This window comes from Scyliorhinus canicula, chromosome 6 (genome assembly GCF_902713615.1).
Source record: "Scyliorhinus canicula chromosome 6, sScyCan1.1, whole genome shotgun sequence".
Classification (NCBI taxonomy): domain Eukaryota; kingdom Metazoa; phylum Chordata; class Chondrichthyes; order Carcharhiniformes; family Scyliorhinidae; genus Scyliorhinus; species Scyliorhinus canicula.
The window spans coordinates 195,121,534-195,144,622 of NC_052151.1; the positions used below are offsets into that span (position 1 = coordinate 195,121,534).

General features: G+C 46.5%; 1 protein-coding gene across 18 annotated transcripts in view; it reads left to right on the plus strand.

Moving 5' to 3' along the window:
* The window catches only part of eys (eyes shut homolog), a 3,376,609-nt gene that overhangs the window by 1,255,007 nt on the left and 2,098,513 nt on the right, over nucleotides 1–23,089 (plus strand). For all 18 annotated transcript variants that reach the window (XM_038800705.1, XM_038800706.1, XM_038800712.1 and 15 more), the window contains 2 exons: nucleotides 11,142–11,246; nucleotides 20,432–20,565. In XM_038800705.1, the coding sequence (XP_038656633.1) occupies nucleotides 11,142–11,246; nucleotides 20,432–20,565 (239 nt within the window). The remainder of the gene's footprint in view (nucleotides 1–11,141; nucleotides 11,247–20,431; nucleotides 20,566–23,089) is intronic.

The following is a 23,089-nucleotide window of genomic DNA, read 5'->3' on the forward strand; positions in this document are numbered from 1 at the left end:
CCCTGATTCCCATTGACTCTAGGTTTGCTAGGGCTCAGTGATGCCACACTCAGTCAAATGCTTCCCTCTTGTCAAGGGCAGTCACTCTCACCCAACCTCTGGATTTCAGGCCTTTTGTTCCAATTTGGACCACGGCTGTCATGAGGTCAGGAGGCAAATGGTCCTGGCAGAACGCATATAGAGCATCAGTGCGCAGGTTATTGGTGGGTAAGTGTTGCTTGATAGTATTGTCAATAACATCTTCTGTGATAACTTAGAGGAGACTGATAGAGCAGCAATCTTTCAGGAATCATTGGAGACAGGAAGGGTCCCAGAGGACTGGAAAGTGGCTGATGTAACACCACTGTGTAAGAAGGGAGGCAGAAGACAGGAAATTATAGGCCTGTTAGCCTGACTTCGGTCAATGGTAAGATTTTAGAGTCCATTATTGAAGATGAGATTGCGGAGTACTTGGAAGTGCATGATAAAATAGGACTGAATCAGCAATGCTTCGTCAAGGGGAGGTCATGTCTGACAAATCTGTTAGAGTTCTTTAAGGAAGTAACAAGGAAGTTAGGCAAATGAGAATCAGTAGATGTGATTTATTTAGATTTCCAGAAGGCCTTTGACAAGTTGCCACATTGGAGACTGTTAAATAAGTTAAGAGCCCCTGGTATTAAGGGTAAGATCCTGGCATGAATAGAGGATTAGCTGACTGGCAGAAGGCAGAGAGTGGGGATAAAGGGGTCTTTTTCAGGATGGCAGCCGGTAAATAGTGGTGTGCCTCAGGGGTCTGTGCTGGGACCACAACTTTTCACAATATATATTAATGATCTGGAAGAAGGAACTGAAAGCACTGTTGGTAAGTTTGCAGATCATACAAAGATCTGTAGAGGGACAGGTAGTATTGAGGAAGCAGGTGGGCTGCAGAAGGGCTTGGACAGGCTCGGAGAGTAAGAAGTGGCAGATGGAATACAATGTGGAAAAGTGTGAGGTTATGCACTTTGGAAAGAGAAATGGAGGCATAGACTATTTTCTAAATGGCAAAATGCTTCAGAAATCAGAAGCACAAAGGGACTTGGGAATCCTTGTTCACGATTCTCTTAAGGTTAACGTGCAGGTTCAGTCAGCAGTTAAGAAGGCAAATGCAATGTTAGCATTCATGTCGAGAGGGCTAGAATATAAGACCAAGGATGTACTTCTGAGGCTTTATAAAGCTGTGGTCAGACCCCATTTGGAGTATTGTGAGCAGTTTTGGGCCCCGTATCTAAGGAAGGATGTGCTGGCCTTGGAAAGGGCCAGAGGAAGTTCACAAGAATGATCCCTGGAATGAAGAGCTTGTCGTATGAGGAACGGTTGAGGACTCTGGGTCTGTACTCGTTGGAGTTTAGAAGGATGAGGAGGGATTAATTTGAAACTTACAGGATACTGCGAGGCCTGATAGAGTGGACGTGGAGAGGATGTTTCCACTTGTCGGAAAAACTAGAAGCAGAGGACACAATCTCAGACTAAAGGGGCAATCCTTTAAAACAGAGATGAGCAGGAATTTCTTCAGGTGGTGAATTCTTTGTGGAACTCTTTGCTGCAGAAGGCTGCGGAGGCCAAATCACTGAGTGTCTTTAAGACGGTGATAGATAGGTTCCTGATTAATAAGGGGATCAGGGTTTATGGGGAGAAGGCAGGAGAATGGGGATGAGAAAATATCAGCCATGATTGAATGGTGGGGCAGACTCGATGGGCCGAGTGGCTTAATTCTGCTCCTATGTCTTATAGTTGGATTGCATATGTGCTGCATTTAGTGGACTGGAGTCATCTGAGCATTTTTCAACATTGTTAGTTAGACACAGGTGCTGTAGCTGTCTTGCAACAGCATGATTAGGGGGTGAGATTAGTACTGGACCTCAAGTCATCAGTCCTACTGCAGGATATTGTCACGACCCATAGACTGCAGTATCCAGTGCCTTCAGCTATTTCTTGATATCACATGGAGTGAATCGAACTGGATGAAGATCGTGACCTGTGAATGTCGGAACCTCAGGAGGAGGCCGAGTTGGTGCAGCCTCCCACTTGGCAGGCACTTCTGCCTGAAGATGTTTGCATTTTCTCCTTGTGGCAGCGTGTCCAACATTCTCACCCCTCTCAGGATAAGGAGGTTTCTCCTCAATTCCCAACTGGAGTAGTTAGTGACTGATGCACAATCAATGGACACGAAACATAGATGAGATCCAAACGATAGGCTTTAATGCACAAGATGTGTGCCCGGCAGCAGACGTACAGAAGAAAGGCCGACTGCCGGGACGCACGGGTTCTTATATCCCGCCTTGTAGGTGGAGCTACCTACCTCTCAGCCAATCGGCTGAGAGGCACATGACCTCCTCAGCCAATCGGCTGAGAGGCACATGACTTACCCGGGCCAATGGGCAGCGAGTCCTCTGCATCAATAGCAGCTCACTTCCAAGGTACCGTAATACCCCTAGTCATACTACCACAGTGACTATCTCTTATTTAGGAATCCTTCTCCCCCTTTAATTTCCAGGTTATGGGGCAGAAACAAGTCGATCTTCTGGGTCGAATGGCCCTCATACAACAATTGTGTTTGATTTCCACCATCCAGTCATTGTCAAACATTCATTGCCATTAACACAGTAAGTTATCATTTCTTTCAGATGCCCCTAGTTGTCTTCTGTATTTTTATTCTGAAATTTTCATTACAAAACGTGCATGTTTTCAATTTTTGTGAAGATGGTAAAGTGAACCAAGGTTCATTAAAACTGCAACAAGGCTGGTCTGACTCAGTCATCAATCTAAATAATGAGGACTTGAATCAATTAGAGCTAATATGAGACGCTTATCTTTACACATACCAGTGTATCCCAAGATGAATAGTCCAATATTGTGGATGTCTTAATTGAGAGGTAACACAAAATTCATAAGATAATTGTTGTTGAGAAAGGCAGTTCAGACCATTTTAATTCAACAGAGATCTTAATATCCCTCAATTGTTCCATTACAGCAGCATTAGAAGTATTTCATTGACTGTAAAATGCTTTGGGATGAACTGGAGTCATGGAAATCTTTCTTGTTTTCCTTTTTGAAAGATTCTCGGGTTTCATTGTACAATTTAGAATCTACGTGCACATGCTTCGTGGAGAGAAAAGTCCTACTGGAGGAACATTTTATTAGTTTGAACCAAATTTCCTGAATTATCGTCTATTAGGAATTGAGTTTCCGCTTTGGGCGCAATCAACTATCTGAGCTGTGCAGGAATGTCAATGAAAATAGAGACATGTTAGAACTTTTCATCTTGCACTCATAAGACCATAAGACATAGGAACAGAATGAGGCCACTCGGCTCATCGAATCTGCTCCGCCATTCAATCATGGCTGATATTTTTCTCATCCCCATTCTCCTGCCTTCTCCCCATAACCCCTGATCCCCTTATTGATCAAGAACCTATCTATCTCTGTCTTAGCGACACTCACTGATTTGGCCTCCACAGCCTTCTGCGGCAAAGAGTTCCATAGATTCATCACCCTCTGGCTGAAGAAATTCCTCTTCAACAGACAATCTCAAGAATACTGATGTCAGAGGAAAACAACAATTTATACTGTCTGAGAAGAGAGTGCTTTTTGATTACCAAGGGAACACTGATTGATAGAGATGCTACATAGAGAATGCACCAGTTAATGTTGACTGATAGCTAGCTGTCAGGCATTATTTTAAATTGAAACCAGGCAACTTGACCTTGATTTGCTAAGGTATTGCCATGGGGAATGAATCAGCAAATGGCTGGCAGCTATATTATTTAGCTGAATCAGGGGCAATGTGTGTAAATGTTCTTTTTGGCTGCAAAGGGACCTTTGCATTCATAGATATAGGGCGCGATTCTCTGCTGCCCACGACGGGTCGGAGAATAGCGGGAGGGCGTCCCCGACATTTTTCACGCCCTCCCGCTATTCTCCCCCCCCCCCCACGGCCGCCCCACGACACGAATCGCTGCTCGCCGGTTTTTACGGCGAACAGCGATTCTCCCCAGGCCGATGGGCCGAGTTCCCAGGCCTTTACGGCCGTTTTTACGGCAACAAACACACCTGCTTGCTGCCGTCATAAAAACGGCCGCAACATGCCCGTTCTGGGCATCCAGGGCCCCGATTGGCACGGCCGTACCACGGCCGTGCCAAGGGGGGCATGGGCCCGCGCTCGGTGCCCACCGAGCGCGGGCAGTGCGTCCGTAATGGATGCACTCTTTCTCCCTCCACCGCCCCGCAGGATCAGTCCGCGGGGCGGCCGAGGGAGATGACGGCCCCGCGCATGCGCGGATTGGAGCCGTCCAATGCGCGGCTGACGTCATCGTGCGCGTCAGCCGGCGTGCCGCTTGGCGCGCGGACTTGGTGACGGTCGCTAAGGCCGCGATGCCGTGCTTCACGGGGTCCCGCTGCTAGCCCCGCCCGGGGGGGGGAGAATCGGGTCCCGGGAGGGGCCGCGGAGGCTGCCGTGAAATACGGGCAGTTTCACGGCAGCCTTTACGACTCGCCGCATTTGCGGAGAATCGCGCCCATAGTTTCCAGCACATGCAAATGCAATGCACTGCAGGGACAACTGACAGTCTTAACGTGATTGTCCATGTAATTCTTAGTACACTGAGGATTATTTAGCAAATATTGTCCAGTCGTAGAAACACTTCTCATGTTTGTCACTTTATTTTGAGTTTTGCAAAAATGAGCAAGTTGGGTATGGTCTGTACCTTGCCTGTTGTGAACAGCATTTGTGCCACATTGTTTGATATGATCCGCCAGTCTGTACAGCCTACATACCTCAAGAATTAATACACTGGGCCCTGTTCCTTACAAACAGGAAGAACACACATTGTACCTGTTTCAGCTGAACAATTATGCAGACCCATTCATTGGTTCATTCTTCAGGCCAATGCCGTGACCAATTAGGGTCAAGCTGTTGGTTTAAATTTCAAACAACGCTTGGCAATTTATGATTTTTAACTCAACTGTTGCTTCTCTATGGCAATGCCTCTACCAATCAGATTCTGCTTGTCAAGCAATCAGCACTCTCTTGTCATACAACATAAATTGTTTTCCTCATATATTGGTATTCTTCTGAAGTGTTCTGATAAGTGCAAGATGAAAAGTTTCGGCAATATTCAAGTTCGGTACTTACAAATGATTATTTGAATGTCGCTCTTACGAAGAGCTTCAGAATGCTTGACCACAGTAAAGTTGATCCTTAAATGCAAGTTGTTGTTGAATCTTTGTGTAAGAAATCGGTGCATAATAACTTTACAAAATCGTAAGAAATATAATGAATATTATAGGAATACTGCTCTCTCTCTCTCTCTCTCTCTCTCTTATAAAGAAATCATCCAAAGCAGCTTCTTGGATGGTCAAATTCAGAACAGAGAAGGCCTTTGCCAAGGACATGCATATAGCACAGGCACTGAAACACAATATTGCTAATCTTGATAAGATGTGGGTGAGTTCATAACTCATATGTAAGCCAACTATCTGAAGGTTAATTGGATGACTTTGCAAGTGATAAGCCACAAAATGACTCACTGGGCAACTGGTGAAAACAGAATGTATCATCCTGAATATTTGTCCTGTGCCAATGGACTATTGAATAAATGGTTAACCTAAGGTTCCCAGGAATAAAGTATACAAATGGATCCTCAGAATGGAAAAATACTCTGAACAGAAGTGAGCTTCTCGAGGTGGACCACTGCTAGCCCTGACTTTACACCTTGATTATCTCAGGAAGGCTTTGAACAGACAAGACCCATGCTGGCTTCGGCCTAACACTTACACCTTAAGAAGGCTGAACAACGCAGAATAAGTGACCTCTTCCAGCCATGGAGCTCACGTTCATCTGTCCTTTTGCCTGATCCGGGAACCAGCAAACTGTTCTGAGGAGACTGTCAAGCAGCTTTGGAGATCAGTGCCACTCTGCTCCATCCATCCATTTGTCTTATCCGGAACCAGTAAACTGTTCTCACCTGTTACATGTCATCTGTTTTCTGCTTGTTGAGCTTATGTATCATATCTAAACAGTTGCTTCTTAATAGACTGCCGAAAAATCACTTATGACTTTGACCCCTATTGAGTAATCTATGACTCCCGGACCAAAATCTTACAATAGGAATAGTGTGATGGAATCAAACTTATTGCACACTAAATAAATAATCTTTATTGTCACAAGTAGGCTTACGTTAACACTGCAATGAAGTTACTGTGAAAAGCCCCTAGTCGCCACATTCCGGCACCTGTTCGGGTACACGGAGGGAGAATTTAGAATTCTCAGCTGGTACAGAAATTGAACCCGCGCTGCTGGCCTTGTTCTGCATCACAAACCAGCTGTCTAGCCCACTGAGCGAAACCAGCACACTACCGTGCCTGTCATTCATGATGAAATTTTCTCCATGATCTCACATAGCATTCACTCTGGTTGCATCACAGTTGAGATAACAGGATTTAGTTCGTAACCCAGGGCATAGGCTCCTGTCATGGATCATAAGCCAATGAAGGAAACCACTGAATTTCCATTCCCATTGAATCCATGTTGAAAATTAATCCCAACCTGTCTTGCATGTGGCTCTGTTGGAACATGACCCTCTTTTTCAACAGTGGGACTAGGGGCTTTTCACAGTAACTTCATTGAAGCCTACTCGTGACAATAAGCGATTATTAGGTTAAGTCGAAGGGTAGGTCGTGCCTCACAAACCTCATTGAGTTCTTCGAGAAGGTGACCAAACAGGTGGATGAGGGTAAAGCAGTTGATGTGGTGTATATGGATTTCAGTAAAGCGTTTGATAAGGTTCCCCACGGTAGGCTATTAAAGAAAATTCGGAGGCTGGGGATTGAGGGTGATTTAGCAGTTTGGATCAGAAATTGGCTAGCTAGAAGAAGACAAAGGGTGGTGGTTGATGGGAAATGCTCTGACTTGTGTCCAGTTACTTGTGGTGTGCCACAAGGATCTGTTTTGGGGCCGTTGCTGTTTGTCATTTTTATAAATGACCTGGAGGAGGGCGTAGAAGGATGGGTGAGTAAATTTGCAGATGACACTAAAGTCGGTGGTGTTGTGGACAGTGCGGAAGGATGTTACAAGTTACAGAGGGACATAGATAAGCTGCAGAGCTGGGCTGACAGGTGGCAAATGGAGTTTAATGCAGAAAAGTGTGAGGTGATTCATTTTGGAAGGAATAAAAGGAAGGCAGAGTACTGGGCTAATGGTAAGATTCTTGGTAGTGTGGACGAGCAGAGCGATCTCGGTGTCCATGTCCATAGATCCCTGAAAGTGGCCACCCAGGTTGAGAGGGTTGTTAAGAAGGCGTACGGTGTGTTAGCGTTTATTGGTAGAGGAATTGAGTTTCGGAGCCATGAGGTCATGTTGCAGTTGTACAAAACTCTGCTGCGGCCGCATTTGGAGTATTGTGTGCAGTCCTGGTCGCCACATTATAGGAAGGATGTGGAAGCATTAGAAAGGGTACAGAGGAGATTTACAAGAATGTTGCCTGGTATGGAGGGAAGATCATATGAGGAAAGGCTGAAGGACTTGAGGCTGTTTTCGTTAGAGAGAAGAAGGTTAAGAGGGGACTTAATTGAGGCATACAAGATGATCAGAGGGTTAGATAGGGTAGACATCGAGAGCCTTTTTCCTCGGATGGTGATGTCCAGCATGAGGGGACATAGCTTTAAATTGAGGGAAGATAGATATAGGACAGATGTCAGAGGTAGGTTCTTTACTCAGAGAGTAGTAAGGGCGTGGAATGCCCTGCCTGCAACAGTAGTGGACTCGCCAGCGCTAAACGCATTCAAATGGTCATTGGCATATGGACGATAAGGGAATAGTGTAGAGGGACTTTAGAAGGGTTTCACAGGACGGTGCAACATCGTGGACCGCAGCAACATTACTGCGCTGTAATGTTCTATGTTCTATGTTCTATTATTTAATGGCTGGTTTAGCACAGTGGGCTAAACAGCTGGCTTGTAACGCAGAAACAAGGCCAGCAACGCGGGTTCAATTCCCGTACCGGCCTCCCCGAACAGGCGCCGGAATGTGACGACGAGGGGCTTTTCGCAGTAACTTCATTTGAAGCCTACTTGTGACAATAAGCGATTATTATTATTATGCTGAGCTCAGAATGCCAGATAAAAAAGCATTTCAACAGAAGCATCCCAAAAAAGATAACCTGCCAAAAAAAGCCCAGGGTAAAAATGTGATCAGTTTTATATCCAGCATTTTAATAGCAACTGTGCCCAAGATGAAATAAATATTCAGCAGACAGGCCAGACAGTTAAGTTGAAAATAGAATTGATGGATTGCGATGTTCAATGAAGATTAGGCTGAGACGTTAATGGCGTGGGATTCTCTGGCCTACTCACGGCCTGTTTCTCAGCAGTATTTGGTTTGTTTGACCCTTGTTCTGCACTGCAACCAATCACTATTAATCAAGGTACCATTTGTCAATGTGCTCTGTCAATTATTTTTTGCCCACTGTGTCCGTACTGTGTGCAGTCCCTTGGACGCAGAAAAATACTTTTCACTGCACTTCGGTACATGTGACAATAAATCAGTCAATCAATCAGGTGAGAGGTGCCCCATCGGTGGCGGGATCCTTTGGTCGGATTGGATTCGATTGGGTTTGTTTATCATAGAATTTACAGTGCAGAAGGAGGCCATTCGGCCCATCAAGTCTGCACCGGCTCTTGGAAAGAGCACCTTACCCAAGGTCAACACCTCCACCCTATCCCCATAACCCAGTAACCCCACCCAGCACGAAGGGCAATTTTGGACACTAAAGGCAATTTATCATGGCCAGTCCACCTAACCTGCACATCTTTGTGACTGTGGGAGGAAACCGGAGCACCCGGAGGAAACCCACGCACACACGGGGAGGATGTGCAGAGTCCGCACAGACAGTGACCCAAGCCGGAATCGAACCTGGGACCCTGGAGCTGTGAAGCGATTGTGCTATCCACAATGCTACCGTGCTGCCCCGTCACGTGTTTTTGTCACGTGTAGCGACATACAGTGAAAAGTATTGTTCAGTGTACAGTTCAGAGAGATCATCCCATACATGAAAAGAAAATACATACGACAGACATAAATACACAATGTAAATATATATACACAGGCCCGCTGCTGTCAATGGGATTTCCCATTTAATCAACCTCAAGCTGACTGGAAGATCCCGCCTGCATGAGCAGCCGGAACATCTCACCCTGGAAATAGGAAATTATCAGCAGGACAGAATGGGAAATCTGAGGAAATAAGAAGCAACTACCAGTTGACATTTCTCAGAGTATGCTTTTTTGGAAATAAAGGGTTAATATTACTGTACCCAGGCTAAAGGTGGGGGATAAGCAAATCTATCACTTGAATTTGAAAACTTGGTTTAGTTTCTCAGTGTGCGAGCTGTTTCTTTGATAGATATGAGAGGGCAGCTCCATGGGTTTCCCTGCATCCGTTAGAAATCTAAGCATTAACCAAGGATGACTGCCGGCTATATACTGACCGATCTGCAAAGTAAAAGCACACCAAGTGTTGTGAGTGATGTAGTAATAAACTCTGTTAATGTTCAATGAAGGCTGTCGCAGTGATATAAGCTTCAAAGGTAGTTGTGCGGCAGCATCGACAAATGGAGCGCAGGAGATTGATGTCAAAATCCAATCTTATATATATCCATGTTAAGTGCATATAAAAAAGAGCCATATTCTTCCACCCACTGCCCCATTGATTTTAATGAATACCCATCTTGTTATTTTTTTTTAGAAAAGATTTTACATTAAGATTATCAATCAGCTGTCTACATCTGCAGTCTGATTGTAGTTAAGCTAGTACAAATGAAATCTCAAACGCTTATTTTTAGCCATCAATAGTTGTGAACCTTATGACGAATGTAAAAAAGTGTAAAGGCGCTTTAGTCCCAGCTGACCGTAGGCTGCTTTCCCCTTGGAGGGGGAGAGTTGACTGGATTCAATTTGAGGATCAGTACACCTCGGATGAGGAACAAGGTTGAGAAGGTGGGGCCTCCAGACAAATATACAACATATAAACGTACAAATTAGGGGCAAGCGTAGTCCAATTGGTCCCTCAAGCCTGCTGTGCCATTTATCTGTGTTTTTAATTCCACATTCCCATCTACCCTTGATAATCTTTGATGACCTTGCCTGACAAGAACCTATCGACCATGGCCTTAAAGATATTCAGTGATCTCGCCTTCGTGGTCTGAGGCAGAGCGTTCCAAAGTTGCACAACCCTCTGAAAGAAAAAACTCTCCTCATCTCTGTCATTTAAGGGTGACCCCTAATTTTTAAAAAGTGTCCCCTAGTTTTGGACACCCACAGAGGAAACAGCCTTTTCATGTCCACCTTGTCAAACAGGTTCAGGATCTTATATAGTCCAATTAATTAAGTCACCCCAAATCTGTTAAACACCAATGGAAATGAGCCCAGTCTTTCCAACCTTCCCTCATAGGACAACCCGTTCAATCCAGGTGTCATAAACCCACCTGAACCACCTCCAACACATTTATATCCTTCCTTAAATAAGGAGGCCAAAACTGGTCTCACCAATGCCCATGTATAATTGAACATAACCTCATTCCTTTCATGTTCAATTCCTCTCTTTTTCTCCAGAGCAATGAGATGCTTTTTGTGTCGGAGCATATTTTATAGGGTGAATTAAGTGAAAATTGAGAAGACATTGGGGAAACCTTCTTCAGTTCTGGCCTCTTGCATATCGCTGATTTTATCATTTCACCATTGGTGGACATGCTTTCAACTGCCTCAGCTCTGAACTTAGAAATTATCTCCTTAAACCTCTCATCTTGTATATTAAGATACTTGTTAAAACCTACATTTTTGTACATGAAAAATGCTATATGAATGCACACTTGTTAATTTGAGCTCACGGTGACAGGCCTCAGTGGAGAGTCAATTCTTGCTGTCCTGATTTTTGAAGTACCAATTTTCCTAGAGCTAGGGAACAGCACAACATACCGTTTGCTCCCCAATGTGTGCTTACAGTTTATTAGTGCATTGCACCAACTCTCGTTTGATGCATGTTGTAGTCAGTTGTTTGGTTTACTGTGGAATGAATAAATGCAACAATAATTAAATCATAATGACAAATGCTCTTCTCAAATGACCAGGGGTTCTGTGTGAGACAGAAGTTGATGAGTGCTCTTCAAACCCATGCAAGCACAGAGGACTCTGCAATGATTACGTTGGACATTATGATTGTAGCTGCCCCGTTGGTAAGTTGAACCAATTTTTGTTTTATCTGAAGTAGCAATGCTGTAATTAAAATGTCAACTTTGATTTTTGTACTCCACCTCCCCCTTGCTGATGGCGTTGCCACAGATGTTGTGAACAAGTGTCAAAATTATGTAGATTATGATGTCAGTTGTGTCTAAAACTGGTTTGGCACATTTTGAACCTCAGCTCTTGAGTTTATGCTCTCTCATGAAGCACACTGCTGAAAATGCATTCAGCTGCATAAAGGAGTTTGCCCATGGCTGGCGGAAGGCTTTCACTGGGGGAGATGGCCGATGGCTCTCGATCAGCTCTGGACTTTGAAGGACCAAATTCTTACTGCACCACCTTGGTCTGGACTGTTAGAGAGACATCAGAAAGGCTGCTGGCAGAGGAGCAGTGGTGGGAGGATGCATGCTGTCATTCTGAGAGAGTGAAAAAGGTTCAGAGAGCTCGTCAGCGTTACAGGGAAATGGCGGGGGAATAACATTCAGTGCACTTCCCCTGCAGAGAGCCAGCAGAGACATGATGAGACAAATGGCCTCATTGTTGGTGTAACCTTTTTATGATTCTGTGATTCTGAGTCTTGAATATATTCAATGACTCAGCCTCCACACCTCTCTTGGCTAGAGAATTCCAAATGTTCACAATCCTCTGATAAAATTAATTTCTCCTCATCTCTGTCTTAAATGGATGGTTGATTGTTCTGAAACGGTGGGCGAGATTCTCCGCAAATGCGGAGAGTCGTAAAGGCTGCCGTGAAACTGGCCGTGTTTCACGGCAGCCTTCACGCCCGTTCCCGGGACCAGATTCTCCCCCCATCGGGGCTAGGAGCGGGACCCCGGGAATCACGGCGTCGCGGCCTCAACGACCGTCGTTAAGGCCGCGCGCCAAGGTGACGTGCGGATGGCGTCTGGATGACGTCAGCCGCGCATGCGCAGGTTGGAGCCAGCTCCAACCCGCGCATGCACGGGTGACGTCACCACGCCATGCGCGGGTCCGCATTTCTCCACCGCCGCCCGACAAGGTGTGGTGGCTTGATCTTGTCGGGCGGCGGAGGGGAAATAGTGCGTCCCTTTTGGATGCAAGCCCGACAATCGGTGGGCACCGATCGTGGGGCTGTCCCCTCCCGAGCACAACGATGGTGCTCCCGCCCCAAACGGGCCTCTGGATGCCCCAAACGGGCATCCAGCACCCGTTTTTACGACGGCAGCAGGCAGGTGTGTTTGCTGCTGTGAAAAAACGGGCGTAAAGGCCCGGCCGCTCGGCCCATCGGCCGCAGAGAATCGCCACTCATCGTAAAAAAACGGCGAGCGGTGATTCATGACGTGGGTCGGGCGTTGGGGGGTGGAGAATCGCGGGAGGGTGCAAAAAATATCGGGAGGCCCTCCCACTATTCTCCCAACCGGCGTGGGCAGCGGAGAATCGCGCCCGGTGCCTCTAACTCTAGATGCTCCACAAGGGGAAATATCAATGTCTATCCTGTCAAACCAAATCAGGATCTGATCAGCGGAATTCTCCATCGGCGGCATCCTCCGGTTCACCGGCAATGCACCCATGCCCGCGAGTCCCTAAGGACGTGGGGTGGCCACAATGGGAACCCCCATTGCCGGCTGCAGGAACAGAGAATCCTGCTGCTGTTGGGGGTGCAACGGAAAACGCAACTAGCGGACTGGAGAATCCTGCCCCATTTGTTTGAATAATATCATCCATCATTCTTCAAAACTCCAATACATACAGGCCTAACCTTTCTGCGTAAGACAATTCCTTCATCCCAAGAATCAACCGAATTAAACTTCCCCGAACTTTCTGCAAAGCAAGAAAATTCCTCTGTAAATATGGCCCATGTTGTATGGGGTGGATACGTGGGTTTGAGTAGGGTGATCATGGCTCGGCACAACATTGAGGGCCGAAGGGCCTGTTCTGTGCTGTACTGTTCTATGTTCTATGTTCTATTTTATATTGATAGCAGCAACTTCCTTATACCTACCCAAGCAAACCCTCTCAATAATTTTTAAACCCTCTCGTAGGACATCCCTCATTCAAGAGGACAGAACCCCAGCCTGGTCAGTCTTTCTGGATTGTAGGGCGCGATTCTGTGATCCTGAGGCAAAGTGTTGACGTTCTCAATGGCGTCAACACGGCCTCAGGATCAGCAATTCTGGCCCCTACAGGGGACCGGCACGGCACTGGAGTGGTTCACGCCGCTCCAGCTGCTGATCCCGGCGTCAACTGGGTGCCGCGGGATCCACGCATGCGCAGTTACATCGGCGCTAATGCATGCATGCGCAGTGGCTTCCTTCAACGTGCTGGCCCCGATGCAACAAGGCGGAGGGCTACAGTGGCCGGCGCGGAAGAAAGAAAGGAGACCCCCCAGCCAGAGGCCGGCCCGCCGATCGGTAGGCCCCAATTGCGGGCCAGGCCACATCGGCGTGCGTTTCCTCCGGGTGCTCCGGTTTCCTCCCACAGTCCAAAGATGTACAGGTTAGGTGGATTGGCCATGGTCAATTGCCCTTAGTGTCCAAAAATGAAATTAGATGGGGTTACGGGGATAGAGTTGAGGTGTGGGCTTGGGTGGGGTGTTCTTTCCAAGGGCTGATGCAGACTCGATGGGCTGAATGGCTTCCTTCTGCACTGTAAATTCTATGATCCTATGAGGTCCGAGAGCCTGTGGCCTCGTCCTGATCCTATGTGAAAGTCACCACTCCAAACAGTGACAATTTGGCGCAAACCATATTTTGGTGCGAATATTTTAGTACCGAATCATGCCAAACCACCATTTAGGAGAGCTGCACTAAATGCATGCATGGCTGCAAGAATTCTTGTGAATAGCAGAAGGAATGACCTGCGTGCATAGGTAAAATATGTAAAGCTAGTAATCCGCAGGGTTTAAGGGATTGTAGCGATTTTCAAACTGGGACAGTAAAAGTTGCATGGAAGAGAAGGGGCAGGATATGTCAGCATGCTCTAGGGAGTTGTAACCGTATTCACCAAAGAAGCAATTTTCTAAGGCACAGTGGAAGTGACAGTTGTAGATTAATGAGGTGTAAGATCTCTATTTAGGGTAGCATCCTACTTGTTTACCGTTCAGAAAAAATGTCACAAACGATGTTGTGATCCCCATTTTTCTCTAATATTTTGCCTGTTCACCACTGAGATCACCCAGGGAGAATAGAAAACAAAAGAAGTCCTTTTGCAAAATGCTCCTTTCACAATCCAAGCTTGCGGTATAAAGACAAGTCAGTCTGCGGGTAAAAAGGGGATTCAGTTTATTTTCCTTTATTAGCACTGTGGGATGGAAATGATGGGCGGGATTCTCTGATCTTGAGGCTAAGTGTTGACGCCGTCGTAAACGCCGTCGCGTTTTACGACGGCTTCAACAGGCCCCTCGGAGCAGCGATCCTGCACCCGAGAGGGGGCCAGCACGGCACTGGGGAGCCTCACGCTGCTCCAGCTGCCGATACCGGCGTCAATCGGGCAACGCGGGTCTGCGCATGCACGCAGAGGCCGGTGTGAATTCGCACACGTGCGTTATGACCGGCGTGAACTCGCGCGTGCGCACTAGTTGCCTTCTCTACGCCGGCCCTGACGCAACATGGCATAGAGCTATAGGGGCCTGGCGCGGAGTAAAAGAGGCCCCCACCAGGAGAAGCCAGCCCGCCGATTTGTAGGCCCCAGTGTCACGGGCCAGGCCTCAGTGGAGGACGCCCCCCCCTCCCCCGGGGTCGGACCCCCCTCCCCCCGCCAGGCTGCCCCTGTAGAATGAACGCCGAATTCCCGTCGGGTAGGAGCATATCAGAATGGCACCAGCGGGGCTCGGCCTATTTCAGCGGCCACTCGGCCCATCCTGCGTGGAGAATCGCCGGAGGGGCCGCGTAGAGCGACCGACGCCGCGCCAGCGCCTGTGGCGCCGATTCTCCGTTGCCGGAGAATCGGCGGACTGGCTTCGGAGCGGCATCGCGTGAATCGCGCCCCACCCGGAAATTCTCCGACCCAGCCCAGGGTCAGAGAATTCCGCCCAGGATATTTCCTTCTTCATATTCAGAGGTGCAAATGGTTGGCTCAGTGGAGTGATGTGTTGGGTACTCAGGATCTGTGCAGACTGCGTTTACCAGAACAGTAACATAGACAGGCTACCAACACTTGTAATAGTACAACTCTATTTTGTTTAACTGAGAGCTGTTAAACGTACTTGCACTGTGGGTCGACACTATGTTAGATTGATTGAAGACCTATGCCTAACCTGACCAGCCTATACTGCTGGCACATGGTGGATGTTTGTGCTACTGGCTGTGGGCTCTGTCTATCTTAGAGGCTGCATCCCGAATAAGCGGGAAAACTAGTGCCCTCTGGCTTTATAGTGACCGTGCCCTAACTGGTGATTGGCTTCTGTGTTGTGTGTGTTGATTGGTCTTGCAGTGTGTCAGTCAGTGTGTGTCTCTGCACCATCATATACTGATGTGTATATTATGACATTATGTACAAGGGAAATTGGGCAGGGAGAATCCTGTAACATCATTCCCACCATTTTTGCTCTGTACATGAATGGACAGAACATCAAATGAAAGCACGTTAGGGCTTCTAATCATCATCTAATTTTCCTTTAAGTGCCATCCCCTTTAAGTCCAAGTGGTATATAACATCTGAAGGAGAGCAGTGGTGATGCCACTGGGCTAGTAATCTAAAGGCCCAGGCAGATGCTCTGGGGTCAAAGGTCCAAATTTCACAGCAGCTGATGGAGTTTGGACTTCAATCAATACATCTGAATTTTAAAGCCAGTCTCAATATCGGTGACCATGAAAATAACATCCATTGCCGTAAAAATCCATCCCTTCAGAGAAGGAAATCTGCCATCCTTTTCTGGCCTAGCCCACATGGGACTCCAGATCTACACCAATGTGGTTTATTCCTAAATGTCCTTAAATGAACTCTCCTTGGAACCCATTCGGTTCAAGGGCAGTTAGGAATAGGCAACAAATTCCAGCCTTACCAGTGATAGAATATAGACCATACAGTGCAGAAGGAGGCCATTCGGCCTATCAAGTTTGCACTGACCCACTTAAGCCCTCACTTCCACCCTATTCCCGTAACCCAATAACCCCTCCCAACCTTTTTTTTGGTCACTCAGGGTAATTTATCATGGCCAATCCACCTAACCTGCACGTCTTTGGACTGTGGGAGGAAACCGGAGCACACGGAGGAAACCCTCGCAGACAATGGGAGAACGTGCAGACTCCGCACAGACAGTGACACAGCAGGGAACCAAACCTGGACCCTGGCGCTGTGAAGCCACAGTGCTATCCGCTTGTGTTACTGTGATGCCCCTATCCACATTTTTGTGATATCCACATCCTTTTCAGGTAGAGAGTGCCAAAGACTTACCACCCTCTAATAGAAACAAAATCGCCTCACCTTTATTTTAAATGGGTGAACCTCTTATTTTTAAATGGTGACCCCCAAGTTCCAAATTTTCCCACTGGAGGAAACATCCTCTCCACATCTACTCTGTCAAGATCGTATATGTTTCAATCAAGTCGCCTCTTACTCTTCTAAACTCCAGCGGATAAATACCAAGCCAGTCTAACCTTTCATCAAAAGACAACCCACCCATTCCAGGCATAGGTCTGGTCAACCTTCTCTGATTTGCTTCCAATGCATTGAATTCCTTTGTAAATAAGGTGACCAATACTGTACACAGCACTCCAAATGTGGTCTCCTTGGTGCTCCATATAACTTTGAAGAATCATAGAATCCCTACAGTAGTGAAGGAGGCTATTCAGCCTATTGGGTCTGCACCAACCCTGTGAAAGAGCACCCAACCTTGGCCAACTCGCCTGCCCTATCCCTGTAACCCCATAACCCCACTAAGAGACAATTTAGCATGGCCAATCCACCTAATCTGCACATCTTTGGACAGTGTGAGGAAAGTGGAGCACCTGGAAGAAACCTACGCAAATACGGGGGAGAACGTGCAAACTCCACACAGCCACCTAAGCACGCAATTGAACTGGGTCCCAGGCCCTAGTGAGGCAGCAGTGCTAACCACTGTGCCAACATGCCGCCCTCTGAAGCATAACTTCCCAACTTTTGTATTCAATTCCTCTCACAATAAAGAATAACATTCTATTAAGCTTCCTAATTACTTGCCGTACATTTGTACTAGCCTTCGGGGTTAATTCACTAAGACATCCAGATCCCTCTGCATCTCAAGGCTCTGCAATCTCTCACCATTTAGATACTGTGTTTCTCTATTATTCACCCTGCCCAAGTGGACAATTCATATTTTCCCACATTATACTCCATTTACCCACTCACTTCACCTACCTATATCTCTTTGTAGCCTCCGTATCTGCATAATGTACTTTCCTACATATCTTTGTGTCATCAGCAAATTTTGCAACCATCCCATCTGTCCCTTCATACAAGACAGTTCTAGAAATGTCTTGTAAATGTTCAGGTTGCAGCATAATTCCTGTGGCATACCAGCATCATTCTAACCTGAAAAATACCCATTTATGCCTACTCTCTCTTTCCTGTTAGCCAGACAATCTTCAATCAATGCCCATATGTTGCCCTCTATGCCATGAGCTTTTATTTTCTGCAATAACATTTGGGGTGGGATTCTCCGGTACCCCAACCGCGTTTCCCTCAACTGCGCACCGTTTGCTGGCAGAGCGATTCTCTACTCTGCAGGTGCCAAGAAACACCCCGCTCAACGTTCCCTAAACCGGACTCTGTTTTCTTCCGGTTGAATCATACCCATGATACCAGAACTGCAAGGTCACACCTAACAGGAAATGATAAACCGCCTGTGTCTCTCTTCTCTTAAGAAAAATGTTGGAAGATGACCTTTAAATCATGAATGATTTTTGGTTGAATTGACACAGAGAGCGCCGTTCCACTTTCTGTTTGTAGGGGATAAGAGCAATGGAGGACATTAATATAAGATGATCACTGAGAAATCCAACAGGGAATTCTGAAGGAACCTGTGGTGAGGATGTGGAACTCTCTGCCACAGGGGAGTAGTTGAGCCAATAGTATAGATGCACGCAAGGAAAGCTGGATAGGTACTTGAGGATGAAGAGAATACAAGGTTATGTTGACAGAGTTTGATGAGGAAAGATGATCAGAGGCTCAAGCGAAGCATAAATCTCAGCATGGACATGTCCATGATTTTAACTAAGGTCATAATCAATTTAAAATGAAGAGAATATTACAGCGAGGTGTAGAATGTTCCTCCATTAATATCACCAACAATGATTTTTAGGCTTTCAAATGCAAAGCATCATGCAGGAATTTCTTTTGGATAAGAAACACAGGAACATGAAATGAAAATTAAGCCGATCGTGCCTTATCCACTATTCGGTTCGAGCATGGATAGTTTGTATCTTAACTCAATCATAACCCATAAAATCTTCACCCAATAACAATCTTCTAATCTCATTTCGGAACTGTTTAATTGATATCCAGCTTCAACAGCTTTTTGGGGGAGAGGAAGTTCCAGATAATAAATGTCTCTTATGTGAAAAGGTGCTTCCTGACATTCCCCATGAATGATCTAGTTCTCATTTTATTATATGAACTGAAGGATATAAGAAACAACAGCAGGAGTAGGCCATTCAGCCCTTTGAACCCGCTCCACCATTTAATGAGATCAACAACATTCTGCTTCAACACCATTGTCCTACACTATTCCAGTATTCCTTTATGTTTTTAATATGTAGAAATCTATCGATCTCAGTCTTGAACATACTCAATATGCTGGATATGTCTGGTTTGGGAGACTAAGTCCGCACGCCGCCCTGAAAACGTTGGTGTTTTACACCAGGAAAACTGGCCCAGAACGGCCATTGATTCCCTGTTCCGGAGAGTGCTAGCAGCCAGGCTGCGTGGAGTTTCCAGCTCTAGCTGCCGATACGGCCCAGAGCATTGCCGGTTCTGTGGATGCACATGTGCACAGCGGCGGCCTGCAGCAGCCGCGCCCCGTGCTTCATGACGGATGCAGCCCGCGGACTCATACCGCAAAAATTGACCCCCCCCCACCCACCCTCGGCCGCTCACAAGCCCCGGACCGCCCCCCCACAGTGTCCCTAGCCTCAAATGAAGCCCCCTCCTGCCCGTGGAACCCCCGTCTTCCCCCGACTGGACTGAGTCAGCAGCCGGCACACTGAGTTCACAATGGGCAAGACCACACGTAACCCACCCCACGCCTTCGGGAACTCGGCCGGTCGGGGATGGAACATCGCGGGGCAGCCTCGGGCAATGGCCTGAGGCGGTGGATACAGTGTAGAGTACGCCACTTTTCAGGGGGCGGAGCATCTTGAAAGCGGCGCCGTGTCCGATTTTGGCTTCATCGGGGATTCTCCGCCCCCTCGCTGAACACTATTTTGGTGTTGGGGATCGGAGAATCCAGCCCCGTGGCTGAGCCTTCACAACCCTCTGGGGTAGAGAATTCCAAAGATTCACCATCCTCTGAGGGAAGAAATCCCTCCTCATCTCAGCCCTAAATGGTCTGCGTCTTATTCTGAGACTGCGCCCCCTGATTCCAGACACCCCAGTACAGGAGACAACCTTCCTATATCTACAACCTTCCTGCATCAACCCTGTGGAGCCCTGTAAGAATTTTGCATGTTTCAATGCGATCACCTCTCATTCTTCTAAACTCCCGAGGATAAAGGCCCTGTCTATTTCATCTTTCCTCAAAGGGCAATGCCTGCATCCCAAGAATCAGCCTGGCGAGCCTTCATTGCACTTCCTCTATGGAAAATATATCTTTGCTTAGGCAAGAAGACATAATGCCCTTTTCTTCCAGCTTTTTGATTTTTTTTTTGCACAGGGCAAATACCATTTGGAGGTTGCATTGGAAACAGTGAGCACCAATCTGTAATTTCCATCATTTGGAATTGTCCTTGGCTTTCCCCCATGCACCTCTCCACCTCCTTCACTTGTCCTGTAACTTCGTTTTCACAATAATACAAAAAAAAACCACAGCAGCTGCATGTAAGTGCCCTCAAAATCTATTCAAATGTCAGCAAAGGTTACGTTTTGCATGAGTACTAACATTGATTTGTAAAATGATGTAATTAATCTCTATCGGGCATATTAAATCCCAGTTACTGCTGTTGAACCCTCAGTGAGTTGCCTTTCCACTGTTCCTTCACATTCCTTGACATTTCATTTCTTGCAGGATTTGAAGGCATGAATTGCGAAGTAGATTTGGATGCGTGCACAATACTAAACGTCACCTGCCCAAGGGGATTGCACTGCGTGGATCGGCCAGCTGACTTGGAGTATGCCTGTCTTACACCATGCTCCAGAAATGTAAGTTTAATCCAGTGAAGCGAAAAGAGATCAAGGCGGCGAGCCTATGCTATCAATTGTAAGTAATTAAGATCTTTGCATGGGGCAAACTTAGAATTCAGGAGCAGAGCATAGCTGCTCCCATGGGACTTTTCCCCCGCCCATTCGTCTGCGCATGCTGGAGTTCCTTATGTCTAGCCCTTCTCTGTCAAGCTCTCTGCGACAAGAAAGCATAGTGTGGTGAATGTAATATATGTTAATATATATGTTAATTCACACTGTTGTTGTAAGCGTAGTAGCGCAGTCCTACCACTAGAGGGTGTAGCGCTGGGAGCACTTAGGAACTTGTACTGGGCTCCACCCTGGGTTCCGCCCACGACTCCTCCCCCCCTAGTGCAGCTGTGTAAGTACCCGTGTCCAGAGTCAGCCTGGGTCACTAGGAGTTCATCGACAGGTAACAGGCTGGCTCTGAAGTAAGTCGATTAAAGCCTAGATTCACATCGGAAACACGTGTCTGGTGAATTGATGGTTCCATCACATAGAAAATGGAAGCAGGAGGATGCCATTCGGCCCTTAAAGCCTGCTCCGCCATTCGTTATGATCATGGCTGATCATCATGTTCAATACCGTGATCCTGCCTTCCCCCATATCCCTTGTCCCTTTGGCCCCAAGAGCTATATCAAATTCCTTTTTGAAATTACACACATTTTTGGACTCAACTAATTTTTGTGGTAACGAATTCCACAGATTCACCACTCTCTGAGTGAAGAAATTTCTCCTCACCTCAGTTTTAAAAGATTTACCCCTTATCCTCCAGATCTCCACTCCCCCACCATTGGAAACATTCTTTCTGAATCTACCCTATCTAATCCTGTTAGAGTTTTGTAAGTTTTTTTGAGATCCCCTCTAAACTCCAAAGGATGTAATCCTAACCGACTTAGTCACTCCTCATATGACAGTCCCGCCACCCCAGGAATCAGCCTGGTAAACGTTCGCTGCACTCCTTCCATAGCAAGAGCATCCTTCCTCAGATCAGCTATGAGTGGAAATCAATAGGTTCTCTCCTTCCACCTCCCCTGAGAATAAGATTTCCCCAATCTCTTTTTTTGAGTGAAATCATAAATGCTTTAAACATGATTGAATATAGTGAAGGTAGAGGAGAAGGATACGTGTCAGATATTCAAAGGCATTTATACCGAACTTACACAACAGATCTAATTGGTTGGGTTGAGTTTATGAAGGCCTAAAGGCTCCACCTTGTGTGAAAGTGTAGACTTGATTGTCCTGCACTAACTATTGAGAAATTGCAAACACAAAAAGACTCTCTGGCCCATCTGCACCTGACACATGCAGTTGCAGAACCTTGTGTATCCCAATGTATTAATTTCCCACATTTTACGATTTCAATGCACAGAATCCAAGTCAGTACGTGAAGTCAAATGCGAGACACATAGCTTTTCTTCATTCAGAGTGTTTATTGACTTTCAAATAAAAACAAAGTACTGCTGATGGTAGAATTCTGAAATAAAAACAGAAAATGCTGGATAAACGCAGCATCTGTGGAGAGAGAAGCCACATTAACGTTTTGGGTCTTAATGTAGAATGTGCTGTAAAAGAGCTATTTAGATCCGAAACGTTAACGCTGCTTCTCTCATCACGGATGCGACCAGACCTGCTGAGTTTATCCAGAATTTTCTGTTTTTATTTATGTTTATTGACTTTCTTCAGTTCTCGTAGCTCAGCTCTCACACACCCAGTGTTCCGCCTGTCCTCTACTTATACTCTTTTGTGGATGTCCTGCATGGGTTTCGTCCGGGTGCTCCGGTTTCCTCCCACAAGTCGCGAAAGATGTGCTTGTTGGCTGAATTGGACATTTTGAATTCTCCCTCCATGATCCGAACAGGCGTCGGAGTGTGGCGACTAGGAGCTTTTCACAGTGACTTCATTGCAGTGTTAATGTAAGCCTACTTGTGAGAATAATAAAGATTAAAGATTAAACAAATTTAACAATTGACTGAAAGCCAATTCAACAAACTGATCGTCCTGAGGAGCACTGCAACTAAAGAAAATAATTTAAAGGAACTTCTCCAAATTGAATGAAAATGGCATTTTTGGGGCTAATGGTGCACTCCACCTTGCACAGTGCCCACTAGTCACAGATTGCCTCAAGTGTGGCAGTGTACACTGCAGCCTCCCTCTCCAAGAAAACTCGTTGTGAGCAGAGCCATGGAAGAGGAGTATACAGTCAAGTCAAACGACCCCTCGACCGTCCACTGCCTGGCCCTAACCTGCAGCCAGGTTCCCTTGCTTATTATCCTTTGAGCACAGCAAAAACTAAAAACAGGTAGTCAATTTAACGAAGCAAATTAAAGTGACAGCCCCTTAAAGCGGTAGTAGAAAATAATCTTAAAAGAAACTGAGTTAACTAAATCAAAATATCATTTTGTGGGGCGAGGAGGCATTCTCGATCACAGATCACAGACTGCCTCAATTGTGCCAATGGATACTGTGTGCTCCCTCCCCAAGGACATCCAGCTGTGAATGC